We start from the raw sequence: 21111 nt of genomic DNA on the forward strand, positions 1-21111 counted from the left end.
AGCATAGGCTGTCTGCTTGTCAGAAATGTTATGTGAGGTATTTTTGGAACTTGTGAAAGCTAGTAAGGCTACAGTACCAGCATACTAAATTAGAAATCAGTTGCAGCTCACAAAAAGTAACGAGCATCTTCTTACTTTTGCCTCTAAATGCCACAGGTGTTGCCACATAATTTGAGGTTTTTTTTGTTTCATTTGAATACAGTGTGTGCAATTTTTATACTTATTTTCCACAAGTGTGGAGCCTAAATGTGGGAGTTGAACAACTGAACGAAGACATGACAAGTGCTGAAAAATGCTTTCACTGTCTCAAAGGGACATTTTAATGTCCTTTACAGAAGAAAGCATACTAAAGTAATATAAACATTGCAAATAACATACAAATTGCAAATAAATGTTGCAGCCCTGTTGCTCCAACTGCCCTCCTCCTCTGTGCTCCAACTTGTCTTCAAAACAATAGAACCACTTGCCACGTGTGGGGTCTGAATAGACCTCTGCCCAAAGCGTTGGCCAAGCCAGCACTCAAGATGACTGGCAGTAAATATATCACATGCAGGGAGATATGTTTGGTTTAGCATATTGAGATATTTACCCTTTACTTTTGGATCAGTACTAAATAGAAGAATTTAAAAGGTATTTGTTGGCAGCATTTATGTCAGGAAAAACAGACTGATAGGGTACAAGTCACAGTAGTCTGTGTATAGATATGTCAGACTGCCTTTATTTGAGGGGATAAAATGAAAATCTAGTTAGCCCATTTAGAGTATGATTTTATTTAAGTTGATAAGTAGGTTAGTTCCTTCCACACAAAAAACCTTGTCAGCAACATATAGTCCAAGCACTCTTTCTTTACATCAATGAACTAAGTGCCGTTGCCCTTCTAGAAGAACTTTTTTACCCAGCAGTGCCCTTTGCTTTGCCTGAATCAGTACTAGTTAAAACTATAAATATTGAATATTATTTTTCATGTTGTGTTTGTAAATGTTCATTTTGAGGTATTCATCAAATAAAATCTATATCTATATAATGTATACAATAAATATATAAAGTGTTATGAATGGACTAATATTAATATATTGGCATCTGGTAAACGAGAGAATAAAATATTTAGAATGCATAAAAGACAGCACAGACATGTTCATGTTGAAAATGTACAGGAGTGTAATTATTATGCAAACGTCAGTCAAACACAATTGTTAGATTGTAGTACTGTGTTCAAAAGCCCCCACGACTTGAAATGCATGTGTCCTTTAGCTGCAATTAGAATAACATTTTAAGTATCAGGCTCACTATTTATTTCTCTAATACCAGTAAAAAAAAATACTGTTTTAGACAAGTTTTTTTTAACAAGTTTTTAGGTTCATTAGTTTTCGGGCAATGAATTCCGTTCCCTGCCCATTGGGTTTGGCTGAAAATTTGGGGGCAATTTTAATTCAGGAACAAAAATGTTTGTTTTCACATCTCTCGCTCATACTCTTACACTCTTATTCTCGTTCACTCTCTCACGCTCTCTAAATGTTTCCCTACCTTCTCTGCTGATCACTTCTGCTGACCCATCTGCATTTTCATCTTCTATCTTCAATCTGCTATCTTCTGTCTTCGTCTAATCTCCCCGGACACAACCTGCCAGGAACTTCAACCTTAAATCCCCCGATTTGTTGGGGGTCTGGTCTTGTTTTCGTGGCTTCATATTATTTGCCAAATTTACCAAAATTTTGTACATAAAGAAATAAAGTAAACGTGGAGGAAAATTTAAGCAATTTGGTATGTACAGTCAAGACATTTCATTACAAAATATTTCGAGAGATACTGTATGGCATATTGGCATAGAGAATAACATAGATATGGTTTGTATTGCACATTAAGCACCATGACAAGGCTTTTCCTAAATTACACGCAAATACAAGTATTTGTATGAAAAAATGTAACAAAAATCTAGATTATAAAGGTTTGGGGTGCACATAACATCATAAGCATCAGAACACAGACCTATTTTCAGATTTCTAACATTCCCCTTTTCATTAGAAGAGTATAAAATTCTATATTTGGCTAAGTGGTTAGAGAATTTAACATTTTACTACATTTGCTAGCATCACTTCACACGTTACCTATCATTTTGTTTTATAAATGCTGTGGAAATGTATTTTAATATAAAGAGCTTAGAAGTTTTAGTATATAACTAGGAAAAAAAAAAAAAGACAGAATAACAAGAGAACAAGAACTGTGCTACCAAAGGCTTTAAGGAGGAACTTAGATCTCAGTGTTTAAAAGAAACAAATAGCATGAAAGATTTTGTTAAATGGGCAGAAAACCTTAGCAGGAATGAGAATATGCGGAGCCCCTTAATCTGAGTTTAGTTATTATCTGTAAACATTGCCTCCTTTTACTAAACCTTTATTTAGCAATGTTTGCAAGAGAATTACTCTCCTTAAGGGAAGAATGTTTTCACTTGACTTATGGAAACAAAGAGCACCTTTTCTTATGCTTTGTGTAGTCTCTTTTCTTGAGGCCAAGAGTAGGTTTAAGTTGTATGTTTACATGTAAACAGATGGCACACTCCCTTTTGATCATGTACTTGAATTTCCAACCATTGCGGAAGATAAGGTGTTTACTCAGTGAAATGGCTACTGAGAGATTTACAGTCTGTCCGTAACAACTTTATTATCACCTCAATGTCTATAACAATTGACTTGTTATTGGTTTTTTTTCTTAGGATGTCCAATTATCCAGCCAGATTTGCAAAATGCAGTAAAAGCATACATCATACAATAACATTTATAGACACTCTATCTGAGGCAAAAAAAATTATTGCCATGGTTTTCCTATTTGATTTAGATATAGTTATTATTTATGTAACCGACAAGCCAGAGAATGTAAAGAAAGAGACCAGTGGTTTAATACTCATTAGCTATACATTTATTCATCTTTAATCCTTTGAGTGCTGGTGGTCTGGACAAGTCTTTTTCTCATGGGAGGCCTCAAAGTTTTGCTATAGTTAGTGAAATATTTTATGCTTTATCTAGGGAAACCTAAGGACAAATCAAAGTATTGGTAGTTTAAGGTAAACTGTGCACCAAATCGCATGATATTAAATGTACAAAAAAAACATGAATGTTGTGATTTGTGACATCCATGAGTATGATACATGAATTGGGTTAGTTCAGCAACATTAAGGCCAGGGAAAATTGATATACAAGTTTAATTGCTGCTAGCCTTAGGTATTTTTACCTGTAAAGTGTCAATATCCCAAATTGAGGAGTAAGTTGGAAGCATTTTAGTGTACTGATGTACTCCCAATCCCATTACGTTACATCAATATGCATTAGAAAATCAGGAAAAGATGAGCGTATGTGGTGGGCTGTATCAGTGGCACAATGACTAGACTAGACTTCCCCCCAGGCCTTAGGCTGCCAGCCCTCCCCTGTCTAAATCCCTAGACAAACTATTACAGCCATATTGCAAAGAACTCTTACTTGCATTCCATACATTTGAATAGCTCCATTGCCCTATTAGTGGTAATATTGTCACCCAAATCCCCAATGTTAATAAAACTCTGATAGGTTGCCAGTGAGTAAAAAAAATCTAATCTCCTAGTAAAAGCTGATTTTAACCTGATTGCAAAAGCCAAAGCCTTATTTGATAGCTGTCTTAGTTGTAGTGAAAGGTCAGTTATCACTCCACAACTGCTTCAGTCCCAAGTAAAGAAATAAAATAAAAAAAAATGCTTGTAGGAGCCACAGTGAATCTTCTATCTTCTGGGGCTGGGCTCCCCAACGTGATATGCAACCCCTTTCTACTCTCCCTATCAAAAAGGTCTATGGAAGGACTGGATCTTCTTGTTCCTCCTTTAAGGTGGGGATACACTGGAGTCTTGAAGGAGACGTAGAAGCCAAACAGGGCAGACTACCCACGCCTCACCATACAAAACAAATCCACAGGCACACACTGAACAATTATGTGGACAATATCAAAATGAAAGTTACCGTATATAGCATTATAAAAACATACCTTCGAAAAGCAGCCACATTCCCTCTTTTTTTAATTTGTTTCTCTAAAATTATGCAGAGTGGTGTGGTGGCTGCATGTTTAAGAAGTCACGTAATCTGTCAATATATTTCAGTAACAATTGAAGATAGTCATTTGAAACTTATATGACACCTTTGCCTCCTCTAATAAAACATTTATTGAAACACTTATCACAAGCTATGGTAAAATATGACTTAAAATAGATATAGTTTGGCAGAAGTCTTGTAGCCATGTGCCACGTAGACAATTTTACTGCCAAATAACTTTATTCTGTCAAGGTGTAATAGGTAAAGAAGCACATTAATTGTAAAAAAATGTTTATGTAGTTATTATAAATTGTCTGCCTATTCAATTCAGTATTAAAATAGAAATTTCTCAGTTTTCAGTCCCAATAGCGATGACCTTATGTGGCTTAGAAATGTGGGTTAAGGGAGTTTCAGAGGTGATTTCTCAAGAGGGAACAGTTAATTTATATATCATGACAAAATATTGTTACAAATGTACACTGTATTCTTACTGGAACATTGTCGTGAATGTTGGTCTCTTATAATGGAACACTGATAAATACTAGACTTTGGCGCCAGGCAACTGTTCGTGTTCGCCTTCGTGGGGGAAAAAATCTTCGTATTCCACGGATATTCGCCTCTTCCTTTGTTTGTTTTGAGCAAATATTTGTGTACATTCTTCGTGTTTTTTTGTAGAAGGTGTTAATATGGGGTTAATGAGGTTCACACTACGCAGCAGATTTGGCGCCAGGATTTTAAATGTCCGTACGAGCAACTCTATTGGTCACCAGCAGGTTGATGCCAGAGGAGGCCCCTGCAGGCGACCATGTTTTCAGATAATGAATTTCGTTTCCTGACCTTTCATAAGAAATTCGGAAGGGCTTTTCCATTAGCAAACAAAATTAATTGTCACTCTCTAATGCTCTCTCACACTCTTAGTCACGCTCTCTATCAATGTATCCCTACCTTCTCTACTGGACACCTCCATATCCATGTCTACTTTCCCAAAGCTGTGTTTTTATCTCTTGCTTCTTCTTTTTTTCTGCCTTCTTTCTTCCTGGAACGCAGTCAGGGACAGGCTGGGCCGGGGGGGGCAATTGCCCCCAAGGCGCCCTAAATCTAAATTAAATGGCCGCACGGCCAGTCCGTGGGCCGGCACAACCAGATGCGGCTGCAAGTTTTAAAGCGGCCATAAGACACGGCGGCCACTTTAAAATCATTAAGCGGCCAACGTGCCTGCACCATGCCGCCCGGTGCCTCAATAAGGCCCACCCCTTTGTAGATGCAACGTGATGGCCAAGGGGGCGGAGTCACACAGAACAGTTCCTCGTGGCAGGGAGAAGAACATGTTGGAGGAGAGCAGTCTGCAGGGAAGAAGCCAGCAAAAACGTAAGTATTAAAAAAATAAACATAGGTGGTGTGATAGGTGGAAGGGGACCCATATTCAAAGGGGGGACTGCCTTGGGACAATTAAATACAAATTTTTGTATTTAATTGTTGTACACAACAGGGTGGTAGGTGGCTGTGGGCAATACACATGGGTGCATTAACTTGTAGAAAAGGGGGCATCAATACAGAAAGGAGGGGGCTGGCTGGGGATATCACATAAATCAATACACAAGGGTGTTGCGGCATAAGTGTTGGACTCCGGGCACAAATGCACATGGGTCCATAAACAATGGTGTGGGGGAATACATTAAAACCAAAGGGGAGCCTGGCTGGGGCATCAATACAAAAAAACAAACCAGTGTGGGGAGCATTTTTTATGCATTTATATGCTTTGTGTAGATTAACATCTGTCGTGTGTGTGTGTGGGGGGGGGGGGGGTGTCGGTGTGGCAGAGCCTTTCTTGGTGTGTGTTTGGGTGGCGGTGTGGCAGAGTCTGTTCTGGTGTGTGTGTTTTGGGTGTCGATGTGGCAGAACCTGTCCTGGTGTGTGTTTGGTGTGTCGGTGTGGCAGAGCCTGTCCTGGTGTGTGTGTTTGCTGTGCCAGTGTGGCAGAATCTGTCCTGGTATGTGTGTGTTTGGGTGCCGGTGTGGCAGAGCCTGTCCTGGTGTGCGTGTGTTTGACTCTCAGTGTGGCAGAGCCTGTCCTGGTGTGTGTGTTTTGGGTGTCGGTGTGGAAGAGCCTGTCCTGGTGTGTGTGTTTGCTGTGCCAGTGTGGCAGAATCTGTCCTGGTATGTGTGTGTTTGGGTACCGGTGTGGCAGAGCCTGTCCTGGTGTGTGTGTTTGGGTGTTGGTGTGACAGAGCCTGTCCTGGTGTGTGTGTGATTGGGTGTCAGTGTGGCAGAGCCTGTCCTGATGTGTATTTCGTCATCTGTTACCTGGCGCTTTAGTTACTGTAGGAATAAATTGAACTATAGGATTTTTACTTATACAGAGATAAAATGCCCTCCTGAATTTGTAGTAACTTCAGAGGACAAAACATTCTAGGCCCAGAAATCAATGAAAGGAAAAGTAAAGGTTTTGTGTTATTTACTTTTTTTCAATCTGCATAATTTATTAAAAAGGATTAGTGGCACTTAATTGTGGCTTTAGGCATCCCGTGTATGATGAGTTTTTTAGTGTTCTGATTACTCCCAATCCCATAACATTACATCAATATGCGTTAGAAAATCAGGAAAAGATGGGCATGGATGGTGGGCTGATTCGGTGGCCACTTGACTAGACTTGCCCCCTAGGCCTTAGGCTGCCAGCCCTCCACTGAATGCAGTGAACGAATAACAAAGACAGAATCAAGAGAAGAAGCTGCGTCGCAGGAAAAAGAGATATGGTATCTACACCTATAGACACGAATAACAGTTATAAAAAAATAGGAAACTTTTATATTTGTCGATAGCAGAGAAAGTGAAGACTGCAGAAACTGGACAGCGGTGTAAGTGTTAAATGTTTTGCAGTAGAGTAGGGTGTCCACCATATATGACTTGAAGAAATAGAAGTAAAATTATTGAAAGCGATGAAAGGAAGTTAATGAAAAAAGAAAAACACTGCATGAAGCTAAAAATGAAGACCTTGATCAAGTAATGATAGAATAGCCTTCGCAGTGGACACATACCACTTAATTGTATGCTGGTCATAAAACAAGATCTATCATGATCAACTGAAAATTAAAGGAATATTCAACAGGATGATTACAGAAGTTTAGGAAAAGACATGGCATACATTCTTTAAAGATGTGTTATGCTAAAGCTTCTGCTGACAAAAAAGCAGTGGAAAATTTATTGACGAGTTTGCCAAGGACAGAATAGCTGTGCTGGCATGTGCTAATGCAGCAGGTACGCATAAGTGTAAACTTCCTGTGATAGGTAAAGGCTTGTGTCCTGGTTGTTTTAAAGGAATGAATATCTTACTAGTCCCTTTTTATACTAACAAAATAGCATGGGTCACTAGGGACATCTTTTCTGATTGGTTTGACAAACATCAGCTCATGCACACCACAGGGAAGCTGGACTGGACAACGACCGCAAGATTTTGTTATTGCTTGACAACTGATGACAACTGTTTCTTTTCCCCAAATGTGACTTAATTAACTCAACCATGTGACCAGGCTATCCTTAGATCAATGAAGAGTAAATATAAAAAACACTTTCTTGAACAGCATGCTAGAGAGGCTTTCGAAATTAGCTTTGCCTGAAGGATACTGATGAACAAACACCTGACCTCCTTGTATATTCTTAAAATGTACCTTCAGAGTCCGTCAGTAAGAAAGAAGTGGATATCGATAAAGTTTTTAACATTGATAATAAGGCTTCAGTTGTTTATTCACAGACAAATGACGAAATATTCAAAATGGTTCTGAATTAAGGTGATCGTGATACCTTTACCTGTATTGATAATGAAGATGACATTGTTAACCATACAGAAATGTGCCTATAGACGACATCGTGAAAATGTGTGATGGGTTTATTGAAGGTATGGAGCAGCGTTCATTCACAGCAGGACAAGAAATCATACCTGTTGTTAAAATCAAAGAAAGACTTTTAAGACAAAAAACATTGTTAATGAGGTAAACTACTCTGGAGGAGACATTCAACAAAAAGATTCCTTCAGAGTGCGTTCAGATCTCTACAGGAGCCACTTCCTGGTACCTCAACCGCTTCTGATCCTCACTTAAAAAAATCAAAAAGCTGTGTACAAACAAGGTTGCAAAGCGGTTAAAAACAATTATTCATTTATGATGTTTGTATGCTCTGCGCATGATTAAAAAGTGGTCTGATCTGTTCTAGTAACTGTGATGTTTTTAGGCATAACCTTGATCAGACCCACCAGCCGCCCCTCTGAGGCTGCATCCCTTACTTCTGAGCAGTAAGATATGCATCAAATCCTAGGACTCTGCCTCTTAAGAACCTAGACATAGTCGGTTTAGGCTAGAATATGATGATGCTCCTTTAATCCAGAACCTTAAATCTCTGTATTGAATATTAGAGAATGCTCTAATATGGGGTGGGGGGTAGAACTTGCATTTTCATTTTAATGTAGCCTTTACTTTGCTGTTTTTTTTTTTTTATGTTTTGACATTTCATAACAAGATTGATTTCTCTAAATTTAATTTTTTGAAATTTTATTTTTTTATTTCTTTAAATTTGTTATTCATTTTTCTTGCATTGTATAACAAGGCCTAATTGCCAAACTATTTTATTTGTTTGAGTTTGCAGACTTAAATATGTTGATTTGTTTATTTTTCCTTTATATATAATTTTAATAGCGCAATTGCACATCAATTTGCTATATTTTTAATATTTGTGCTAGTTATTCAGTTATTCCCTCTAGAGAATCTTTGCAAAAAGCTGTACAGAGGATATAAATAAAATAAAAACAATACTTGCAAATGAAATTAATGCAGGGTGAAACAACTTTGTATAAACTTTGTAACACAAAAGGTTTATTTGAGAAAGTCTTTTCTAATATGCTTCCAGTTGGTCACAAGCACAAATAAGTTATGATAATGACTAAAATTAGTAAACATTGGTCTATATATAATAAGTAGGTGAAGAATTGTGTGTTTTATTTGCGACATGGAGTTGTCAGGGTTCTCAAGGTAAGGATTTTTTCTCCATTCGCTCACTTTTTTAATGAGAAAAATAAACTATTAACATGTTTATTTCTAAAAACTTTCTTACTTTTTACTTATACAGAGATATCTGTTGATCGTTTTTGTGAAAAATAAAAGCCATCATTGCTTTAGGCAGCAATGAGAACATGAAGTATGCAGCTTGGTATGGCTGCTTGTTACCATGATAACCATGCTGCCAGTTGATCTATTGTGATGTAATTGTGACATCAAAAGCGCTCCCCACACTGTGAATGCTCCCTTCCTGTATAAAAAAAGAAAATAGAAAAATAAAGAATGAACAGACTCTAGTACTTATATTAAATATGTGTTTTTAATATAAAAAACAGACTGTTGTAATTTTGTGAAGTACATTTCCCTTTACCCTCAGCCACAATGACGATGAGGGTAATGGAAGTGCTAGCCCTCATGTATCTAGTAATGTGTAGTTTTCACTTAATACTTAATATTAAGTAAATATTTTAAATTGATGTTTTGTTTCTATAGAATCATTCTGTAATGTCATTACCTACCCTAAATTATAATGTGTAGTTACCATTGGCAGCATATGCAATTTACATGTATGTACAAGCAAATCTTTTTTATAAAGTTACTGGGGTGGCAATTTTTAGTTTTTGTGGGTTTTTACTATTTAATTTGAGATTTATAGAAGTAATAGAGTAATCAGAGTTTTTTACCGTTATATCATGTGATGGGATGTTGGGTTTGCCCTATCTAGTATCTGTTAATAGCTTACCTTGTCCTGACAACTTTGATGTTTATCCCAATTTATAAAATTATTGTATGATTTCATATGGCAGGGGAAAAGAGTGAGTAAAGCAGTCTTAGAAGAGCCAAAAACCCAGGGGAGCAAGAATATAGATTTTCTTAGGTGAAGTATAAGTATTCTGAACTATAGGAAAAATATGAAAAAAATGGGCTGGCCTCTCACGGGGAAATGACCCCTAAAACTCAAAGGGGGTTTCCTTTATTGGGCATTAAACAGCACAATGAATGATTCTAATGCTGCATATAGCCACAAAAGTGTTAAATACAGCAGAGTAGGTGAAACAGCACCTTTGAAAACTTAACACATATTTTGTATTTAGTTATGGTCCAGGCAAGGTGACAGTTTCTTTTTAAAGATAGGAAAATTTGAAATAACAACTATTTCCAATAGGTTGTTATTTACTTCCAAAATTCTAAGTATTTGCCCTTTTCATACTCCCACATCAAAAGTTTAATTCAGTGTCCATATTTTGCAATATAGTCTGGATTGTCCGCTGTATGTCTGATTGGGACCGTGCTATTATAATGATCTGATTGCTTGCTTTACCGACTGTGCACCTGCCACTATCATTTACAACTAAACAAACGTTTTGCTGTGCCATTAACTTTTGTATCACACCACTCACATCCTTCAAAGCAAGAACGTTACAGTTGAGCCCTCCCTACCTTTTTAAGCCTGTATGTCTAGACTTTCATCAGCTAAAATCTATTTTCCATGTTTGTAAATGTTTTGTCTATCATTTCCAAAATCTTCTGTATTTGTTTGGCTTAATTTTATTGCATAGTAGTAGGTAACCAGTGCTGGAGTGGTTGCAGCACGCCCTATTCTCTCCCCCACTTCCCATCCAAAAAAATGGTGTGTGTTCCTGGTGCAACATCAGCAGCACTGCTGCTGGAGTGGAAGTAAAGGTGTGTGTGTGTGGTGCACATTTGCCCACCGGCCCACCGAGTATTTGCAGGATGGCCAGTCCGGAGCATATTTTGGATATATATATATATATATATTTAGCAATGGTGTCTTAGAGTGTACCATTGTCATTAACACCCCCAGTTAATTGTCAATTTAAACACTGGCTGGTAGAGGCCCAAAATCTTCCAAAAATAGCAGCTTATGGGGACATCTGTCAAACACTTCAGTGTAGACCAGAGGTGTTCTGCTTCAGGCCTCATGGACTACAAACAGTCTGGGAAATCTGGGTATTTTTACCTAAAGAAAAAGAAGTTGAATGAATGTTTAATGTACTGTTTGTGCTCAAACTGGGATATCAAAACTCTGTGGCCTGTTTGCAGCCCTCAACATGACCAGTCAAGCAGTCCTTTCTGTATATTACATTTATGGTTAACATTATTGGCGCCCTTGATTTTTATTCACTTCATGTACAATATATATGTTCAAAAGTAATTGAGAATGTCCTTACCTATATGTATTATCAGAATATTTTAATGGGATATCAAAAACTACTCAACAAAAAAAGATGGCTTTTCAACTGACTCATGATTTTACAAAAGAGATGTTAAATATGACATGGACAGCATTTAGTTACACAGCTCTTGGCAATGACAGTCTCCAGATGTTTTTGTAGCCGTCTATAAGCATCTTGCATCTGTCTGCTGGCAGTTTTTCCTATGCTATAATTGTAAATTGTTCAAGCCCTTCAATACTTACAGGATTCCTTTTCTAAATTTCCATTCTTTCCAAAGGTTTTCAATGTGGCAGATATTACATTTCTTAATAACATTGCAAACTGGTGAAGCAAGGATGCCAAGGTCTTTGGAAAAGACACCCTTAGATACCCTTTGGTGATAATAGTGTTTCTGATAGTGTCAGACAGCGCTTCTGTGAAAAAGGACAGGGAATAAAAGTGATATACTGTATTAATTCAAGGCGTTTATCACAGCTTAGACTCATTTTACTGCAACGATTCAAACTAATTTTAATTTTATTAAGGGGGTGCCAATATTAGTGTCATGGCAGTGTTTGCATTTTTAATTACGGTACTATACTAATGGGGACCTTGCTAAAGTTGTAAGGTCCCCCCTTAACCTGTATATACACTCTATCTCCCTGTGCCGGTTCAAAATAGTTTTGAAAGAGCCCTTCCGACCTGGAGCGGAGCAGTTCAGGTCAGAAGGGTCCTTTCAAAACTATTTTGAACAGATACGAGGAGACAGGGACAAGGGTTTGCAGGGGTCACACTGGCCTACCTTGTAGTTGAGCCAGTAGTCCCTTAGACACTACATTCAATTTCTTTTAAGTTTTAATAACTTTGCATTAGAGAACAGTGAAGTGGTTTAAAAATGTACTGGGAAGGGTAGGATATGTTAAGTGTGTTATGAACCCTTTTAAAAAACCTTTATTTTTTTTAACTTTTTTATTTTTCCACTGCTTGTTATCATGGAGTAGTTTGACAGGACTAGAGATTCACTTAGGGACTCAGGGGATCTCTCTTGTAACTATAGGGTACCCCTGATGATATTTGTTAACTTTTTAACTCCCTCTGGCTTACCTTTGTATAAAGAGCCATTACAAGACCACACTATTTTTAAACAACCCACTTCCACGATCCAGGTGTGTTTTGTAGCTGTATCACCGAATTTTACTCACCAAATTCCAGATGTGTCACTGGCCCTATAGTTTTTTGTGATGTACATGGCTTATCAATGATGGCTTGCATTGATAAAGAGGCTATAGCCATAAAACCTTTGCATACAGATTTGCTGTTATGCTGCTGTATAGAAACATGGTGGATCTACACAAAAACATGGAGCACATGTAACTATTCTTGTCTTTGTGGATATATAAGTAGTGGTGGTTCAGCAGAACTGGACATTATACATGACACCCAGAAAAGTTATTCCAACATGATGAATGGATATGGTGAGGCCTCTGATTTTTTTATAGATTAATCCTACTAATCAAATGGCACCAACACTGAATGGAAAGAGAATTAAATCACTAAAATATAATTAAGTTCCCTAAATATAATGTATTGGAAAATGTGGGCATATGTATTGCATTCCCTACCTTTTGTATAACTAATATCATGATAATGTTGCTAGTACATCCACAAATGTATTTTGATTCTTAGTCTTAAAACCATAGAGGCACCTCTGATCACGTCAAAAGTAAATGCATGCCTGTCTACAGCTGTTGATTTGGCTTGTTAGAGAAAAGCATAAAATATGAATTTTGGTCGATAAAAGCTGGAAAGCAGCTTTCTGCTATGATAGTTTCTAGTAGAGAAGAAATGCGGTTTTAAGGTACTTTCATTACACTTTATATAAAATAATAATTTTGCACTTGCCCTTGCTCCTTGTGCCTTGCTGAAGGCATCTTTTTGAAACTTTCAACACTATTGGTAATTCACACTTTACACCCGAGCCTGATACTGTAGGTGCTTGCACTAATGGCTGTGATGAAGCTACTGGTTCTCCTACTCACTGCTTTTTCTTGACACTTAAGACCAGTAGTCAAAGATTCAGAAGCAACCATAACCTTCACTGAAAATGTATTGGTAACTTGAAAATAAAAACGATGACAATTTTAATAGATATGAGAATAAAAGAATAATCTGCGCTACGCATGGCAAAGGATGAGAAAGCTCCAGCGATACTACACCTAGTGCCAGTAGTATAATGAGGTGTTTTTTTATTCCAATTTAGCGTAATAATTAAGAATGTTCTTTATTTGTGTTCAGGTACTTTTACCGCTACTGTTAGTGATACGCAATAAGCAAATAGGTTTTATATGGAATAGTTTTCAATAACGGATTAATGATATATAAAAGACAGTTTCTATTAACATAACTGAATGAAAGCAGAATAGCAGGTAGACAGTACGTTAAGGTTCCAGGAACCTTAAACTCAAACTGAAGAGAAACTTAACTTGGGTATTATTTTTTTGCATTTGAATACTATATTTATTTTAAACACTTATTATATACAGTCATTTTAAATGTTGACACAATAGACTTGGCATGACAAGTGGAAGGAAGTAATGTGTTTGTGTAATATTTGAAAGATATGCCTACTAAGCCACAAAGAAACTATTCAAAAAGCGAGCACAATGGCCAGTTTAATTGTTTTATTCAGTCACTGCCAAACAAAAAAAAAATAAAATAAAGATGTTCTGTAATTATATTTTTATTCAGAAATGCATTTAAGTAATAGTGATATAGTTTAGTGTAGTTTGACTACTACAGTCATATATAGATATACATGCAGTTGACCATGACTACTAAATTTAGTTTAGAATTATCTATAAACCAGATTCACAACCTAATCAAGTAGTGTTCAAACAAATTTGTTAGAATAACTTATTACATGAATTACATTTTGGAATGTGTTATAAATGGGCTGCTCTGAATAAGGAAATACAAATGACTATTCATAGATTGTCCCTTTTTGTGATCATTCCAAATAAATCTCATTCATAATGGAAGGACAGAATACCTGCATATGGGTCACTCTTTCACTAGACTTATATATGCTTGGTATATTATTAACAGCGTAGAAGCAAATAAGAGGGGATGTTCAGTACAATGCAAACTGAAAGTTTCCCTACTTTTCCCCAATTTGACTGGAATGGGGGAGGGAAGAGAGTAATTGCCCCCGAGCTGGTTCAAGTTTTTCAAGTAAGGCCAGTCAGATTGGTTCAAGCAGGTCTCACTTAATGTGATGTTTAACATTGGGCTGAACCACAAGAGCGGGGATAACTTGTACTATATGCAAGCAGGACTACAGACATTGAAAAGTGGAGGTGTAGATTGGCACATGTAGGAAACAGTTTGGGGTGGGGGGAGTTATCCAATAAAGAAGGTGAGCTGTAATTGGCTGTACATTGCCCTTGGATCATCAGGTGACAGCCCACCCATCCCATAACAATTTTAAAAGATTAAAAATGTTCTCACAAAAGTATATCAGTCTATAAAGGCATTAGTGTGACGTGAAATAAGTAACGTATTTTTTTTTTTTTTAAGTTTTAACTGCCTTGTTCATATGGATTCAGTGATAAACAAATGCAATGTGCACACATGGAAACAAATCAATCTGCTCCTAAGAAGAGCAAGCCATTTTACTCATCATGTAGAATGCTGCCATTAGTGCTTGAATGTTGTGTAAAAATGGTTGTGGCGATAAGCATGTGTCAATGAATCAATAACTTGTTTTGGTCAAGTAAAGCTACCTAAAATCAATGACATCAACATCCCAAATAATAATGGACCCGTGTTATATTACCTATATGTTTTTTAAAAAACAACATTGTTTACATTAACATACTTTTGGACTGGAACTGGTTAAAACCTATGAACTATTGCAGTCAAGTTAGAAAGTGGACATGAGAGTTATACCTAAAATATATGGTATAACGCAAATGACATTGACATTGAAAAAAATAATCTGGAAATCATAAGGTTAAATAGATTGCCTATGGCAAACATAGGGTTAAATAGAATTTGGGTGTTTTCATAAATGACAACTTATGTATACCACTATGCATTCCGCAGCATAAGGCATCATGCTGGTAGATTGGGACACTCAGTTAAAAATGCAGTCATACCTCTGTTAAAAAAACAGTTAACTTTATCTATGTGTGTACTATTTCTGTAAATGTAACTAAACACTCAGGTAAACTTATATTTGGAGAACAAGGAATAACTAGGAATAGTGAAAAAAAGTTATACAAACTAGTCTGACGCAGCATTCAATATAATTCTCATTGGAAGAAAAATGAAATTGTACAGAAATATAAAGTGGAGGAAGAACACAGGTGACCTGCGGTGGCAGAACTTTCTCTTGCTGTCTCCTGCATTGTTTCCCCCCTTACTTCTTCTCCAATCTTCTTCAAGTTTTAGCCCTTCTGATGTATTTTCTACTATCTCCTCTTCTAGCTAGTCCTCTCCCTCTCTCCTCCCAAACATTTCTTTGACCCTCTCTTGATCCTCAGCTTGTTACCCTAGCTTTTGTTTTATCCCTCTCTTTATTAAAATATTATTATTAGAATTTGGAATTTCTTTACTTTAAAGCAGGTCTCAATTTGCCTTGAACCACTGCTGCACTAGTTCGAAAATGTTGGTTCCTTAAAAAAAATTACTTTTATTATGTTCCTAAATCTTTTGTAAAAATTGTGTCCCTCTTCCTTCGCTTTTAATGTACCCCAATAGCTTCTTTTTCCATTTAATCAGGAAATATAGAGTTGAGCTGCAGAGACTGGAGTGCCTTCTTTGTACGCACACATAATACACATGCCAGGTGTTTCCCGGTTTGGATACCTTCAGGTTTAATAACATAGCCAAGTCGTTGTCTGTAAAAGAGCAAACATTCAAAACCTAATAGAGACTATAACAATGAATGGTTGGAGTGGTTTCTTGGTCTTTTGGACAGGAAATAGTTAAATCTCTTCTTGCTGCCAAAATGGCATGTTTATCAGTCCTGCGAGTATCTCAGCAATTTTACCATCTGAATGCAATTAATATTAGCCAAGAACAACATGGTAGGAAAACTGCAGCTACAGGTCTATTGGATATGCTTAGATTGCAGTGTGTTTGGTTCTTGTTACTGGAGGAAGTGCTTAATAGAGAAAAGCTTAAACTATTTTATATGTAGTGGACACTTGTAGAACTTTGCCTTAACCTCAAAGGAAGACTAAGATACAGCCTAAGTATGTAACTGATGACACTTAGTGGCCTTGTATTTTATGATCCTTAACAGTTTAACATATGATCAAACTCTGTTCCTGTATACCCAATAGAAATGAAATGTAGACCAGGTTAAAGATGAAGTTAAGTAAAAATAAAAGTCCAGATTTCATTTTATCATTTATGGGTTTAAGGAAGACGGCAGATAAAAACCTTTCGGTCCATCTAGTTTTTTTTGCTGATGTAGGACTTTAATCAGTCTTTGGTCTTGACTTTTTTTTTCTTAGGTGCTTAAAGGTAGCTGAATCTGACTGTTTTATTCCACTGATAATGGTACCAGTTTAGTAAAGTTAATACATTGAAAACACTGGGGATTTTTTAGTAAGAGATCTAGAATGTGTACCTGTTAAATGTATTATTTATTAAGTAGCTGGGTGTAATTGGTAAACTATAGGTCTTTGAGGTAGTGTGTTTTTCCTTTGTAGACTTTAAAGTGTTTAAGCCCTGCCTTGGCATTTTTAGTAAGTGTATATTGTGATGCGCAGTTATGCAATGAATTAGATATACAGAAACTTGCATGCTATATTCCAAAGCACTACTCTCAAATGACTGCTATTTCTTTTGTATAAACATGATTGCAATAAAATTCAATAGTAAGAAAAAACAACAATTACTTCTTTCTGTCTTTTATTAAAAAAAACCCCACAGTTTACCCTCACAGTGAATTCAGCTGTAACATATACAAAATACTCAGCAAGTTATGGAAAATATGTGTGCAAGCCCCACAAGTTTTTACACCCCATAATGCATAACAGTTTAAAAATAGTAAACACTTATAAATACATAGTCAATTTCTAAAAAGCGCTGTTCCTAAGAAAATTTATATTCATAAAGCAAAATATCTTTTTTTTTTACAATCTGTTTAATATTAATGCAAATTTGTTTTGCTAACTTGCAAAACATATGTAACATTTCTATACTTTCCAAAAATATTACATTGTAAAACAGAATAATTCTAGCCATGGCCTCCATAATATATTTTTACAGTTACATTTAGGTCACAAAATGCCACAAGAAATAAGAAGAGATCGAGTTATAACTTATTCCTCATTCACACAATATACTTGTAGCAAAAAAGTTTCCTATCCTGGAGAAAATAGATTAACCATTTATGTACCAGGAAGGTGTACAGTTGTATTTAAACTAGAACATTACAGTGTTAAAGTTGATATTTATACTTCTGTGCCGTCTCTGTTGTAAAGTGATGTATTTGTACTGATACTATTGTAGAAATGGGTATTGAACTGATTAAGAACAGAGCTGCTGTACCCAAAAGGATTTGATGATACTGTAGAAGGCCAGTCTGACCCACCATGGCTTTGTAGGTTTGACAGGGGAGAATATGAATTGAAACCAACCATATTTTGTCCCATTTTATCTGATGTGTCATTGCTGAGTCCAAGTGGAACAGACCTACTTACTGAATTTGCACTGTTAACATAAGCAGTCATGCTAGTAAGAAAGTTATTTAAGCATGGTGTTATTGTAGGTGGAGACGATCTCTTTTCAGAGTCATCTGCTCCTGATGAACTTTCCAATAAACCTTGATGCTCCTCGTGCTTTTGGCTGTCAGACAGTGGGCTGCCTTCAGATTTGTCAGAACCTATCTGTCCATTAGGATTCACATCAGACTTTCTTTTTCTCTTTCTGCGGAAGTTACCATTGTCAAACATCTTCTCACAGTTAGGATCCAATGTCCAGTAATTTCCTTTTCCTATGACAATAAAACATTATGTTTAGTAGGCATTTTTACATATTTAGCAAGTCATCGACATTTTGCAGGATTTTTTTGGCAGAGACAAACAGTTTTCAATGTTTAGTTGTGACATGGGCTACCAAAAATGGGAAGAAAAATCTTATGTACTATAGAAGAAAAATAAAAGTTTAAGGACTTCCTGAACAAAAACTGTTCTCGGTTTAGGTCACGTTATAAAATACATGACTCGACAGAATAAAAATATTTGCTTATATTTCCTTTTCCTGTTGAAATGCGTTAGCATTACATAACACACCTTAAGCATAGATTTTGATCAATTACATTTTGAAGACTTGTAAGATTCCTAGCTATGGTATTAATAGCTTTCAGAAAAAGGTCTATAGCAAACATGGTTTTACTGACACTTTATCTTTACAATTATAAAATAAATATTTACCTGGATCATCTTCATCCCTTGGAACTTTCTTGAAGCAATCGTTAAGGGAGAGATTGTGTCGAATTGAATTCTGCCATCCAGCTTTGCTTTTGTTGTAGAATGGAAAGTTATCTGCTACATATTGGTAGATCTGGCTGAGCGTTAGCCTTTTATCTGGTGCTCCGTGAATTGCCATGGCTATCAGAGCAGAGTAGGAATATGGTGGCCTTACTAGTTTCATTAGTTCTTCTTGAGAAGGAATGGGAAGCCACCCCAATTCTGAACCCCCCAAACCATGCATGTTAGGCAAGAGCTGTCTTTGCATCCCATATGACTGAGGCATGAAGGGGCTGGAATTGGATCCTGGTAGGTATGGGGGTGGTGTCATAGATTGTCCATTCAGCCAAAGATAAGGATTTGCTGTGGTGCTGTAGTCACCGGTTTCAAAGTTTGAAGGTCGTTGAGGACTTGGCATAGTCTGTGGATGGAAGATACTTTCGCAGTAGATATTCATTTCTGGAGGTTCCTGGCCAATATTTGGAAACTGTGGCCCACAGCGAGGTGGAGAAGGTGCCTGGGGATCAAAGGTACTCATATTATAGAAATAACAGATTACAGAGCAAGATGCACCTATGCTCCTGTCTTGAAACAGGTGTATTACTCCAGCCCTTGCTCAGTAGTACTTATACACCTGTCAGTGTTTAGGTTTCAGTATATGCTCCGCCCAGCTTGCACTGACTGGCTGGAGATCTGTGATATCCCTTTTTGGAATGCTGTCAGCTCATAAGCCAGTTTGAAATTTATGAGTGTTTATCTTTCAAATGAATGGAATATTTTTTTTCAGTGTTTTAAAAATGGTGTAAATGATACCAAGACATTTGGATAAAAAATGTTCCCATAATTCAAAGGCAACAATGGTTTAACACAGTAAAACTTTATAGTTGTATACAAAAGACGTCTGTTTTGCAAAAAAAAAGACAAGGGACAAAGAGTTTTTATTTTACAGAGAGTGTGCATTGCATTTTGATACAATTCCATGAACACCTACAAACAAGTTATTTACACATTCGCCACTACTTCTGGTGCTTTAGACTCACCAGTAAAAACACAGCATATGAAAAGTAAAACATTTACTATTCCTAATTTATTTTACTCATTGCAGAACATTTATGTTTGTTTATGAATTCATGTTTGATTTAGTACAGAGTTTAATGGCTTTATAAAATGTGATACAGATCAAAAATCAGCTTATCTTTGAGGATGTCTTAGTTTGCAGTAAATCTTTGCAAAACTATAATCAAAAATTGATAAATTTCAAATTGCTTTTATTTCCTGGATTGTGATGCAAAATTAGATTAATTCCTAACTGCCATAGTCTACCAGGAGTAGATTTGCATTTTAGACAGAGGATCAGGTTTAAAGTACAAATGAAATAAATTTCCTCCTTAATGCATGCCTACAATTCGTAAAATAAAACCCTTAATTATTTGCAATTGAACAATACTTTAGTAATTTTATTCAAAACAAAATATATATGTTTATCTTTGTATTGTTATCACATTAATACTTACAAATTATGCTATCCTAGCGATAACCAAAGTGTTTGAATCCCCAAACTGGTACAAAGCAATTGATCAGGTATTAAAAAAGGTCATTCAAATTTTTTTATGGCAAGTCTTGTTATTGTGAATCATGGGCCAGTAATTGGCCAGGAGAGGTCTTTATTGCCAAGTCATACTAGAGCACATTTAGAAGACAACAGTCCTTATGTATACTATATAGTACAAAATATTAACAGAAAGGCAATGTACAACATATATAAAAGGAACACAGAAAGGATTAAGAAATTTTTTAGATTATTCTTAAATAACTTTAATACCCTGGTGGCTGTATAGGGGATTGCAACAAAAACATACTAAAGCTTTACAATAAACCCCAAACTTTAAAATGTGAGCAGCAGAAGGGGGGGGGTTGCTTGCCTGCCCATTGCCCTTGTACCATGGTTTGTAGACGATTTTTAAGACAAAATATGCATTAGATGCCTTATTGTAATAATAAGCGTTGCCGTCATGAAAAATTGCTAATGGCACAGTATGTGCTTAAGATTTTTACATTGTGCTAACAAATTTTATATTAGTATTCATTATATGTTGCCTTTTTATGGCACAAATAATAGTATACCACTTAATGGCTCGACTGGAAAATGGCAGTATGAACATTGTCATTCTCACTACAGTTTAGTAAATGTTCTCATATATTTAAAAATAGAGTTTTAGTTCATTGATAAAAGACAGAAATGTTCAATCCATTGTTTGCAAGACCATATTAAGGTATCCTGCAGCACAATGATCCTCCATAGCTCTCTTGGGGACAGTCATCTGTTTACTCAGTGCACAAGTATGCCCCCTAGTGAT

General features: G+C 36.4%; 1 protein-coding gene across 2 annotated transcripts; it reads right to left on the reverse strand.

Annotated features, from left to right (window-relative positions):
• Positions 1–17737: 17737 nt before the first annotated feature.
• On the reverse strand, positions 17738–19292 carry LOC149282560 (forkhead box protein I1-ema). Of its 2 annotated transcripts, none has more exons than XM_089498053.1 (2): positions 18722–19292; positions 17738–18012 (listed from the first exon to the last, which is right to left on the reverse strand). In XM_089498053.1, the coding sequence occupies exons 1-2, from the start codon at positions 19290–19292 to the stop codon at positions 17738–17740; spliced, it is 846 nt and encodes a 281-aa protein (XP_089354179.1). The 2 variants fall into 2 exon arrangements, with proteins under 2 accessions (XP_089354179.1, XP_089354178.1); XM_089498052.1 differs by having other exon boundaries at positions 17738–18279; positions 18719–19292.
• Between the last annotated feature and the right edge of the window lie 1819 nt (positions 19293–21111).

The sequence above is a fragment of the Sceloporus occidentalis genome, unplaced genomic scaffold (assembly GCF_023333645.1).
Source record: "Sceloporus occidentalis isolate IW3139 unplaced genomic scaffold, rSceOcc1.0.p SCAF_112, whole genome shotgun sequence".
In the NCBI taxonomy this organism is placed as follows: Eukaryota; Metazoa; Chordata; class Lepidosauria; order Squamata; family Phrynosomatidae; genus Sceloporus; species Sceloporus occidentalis.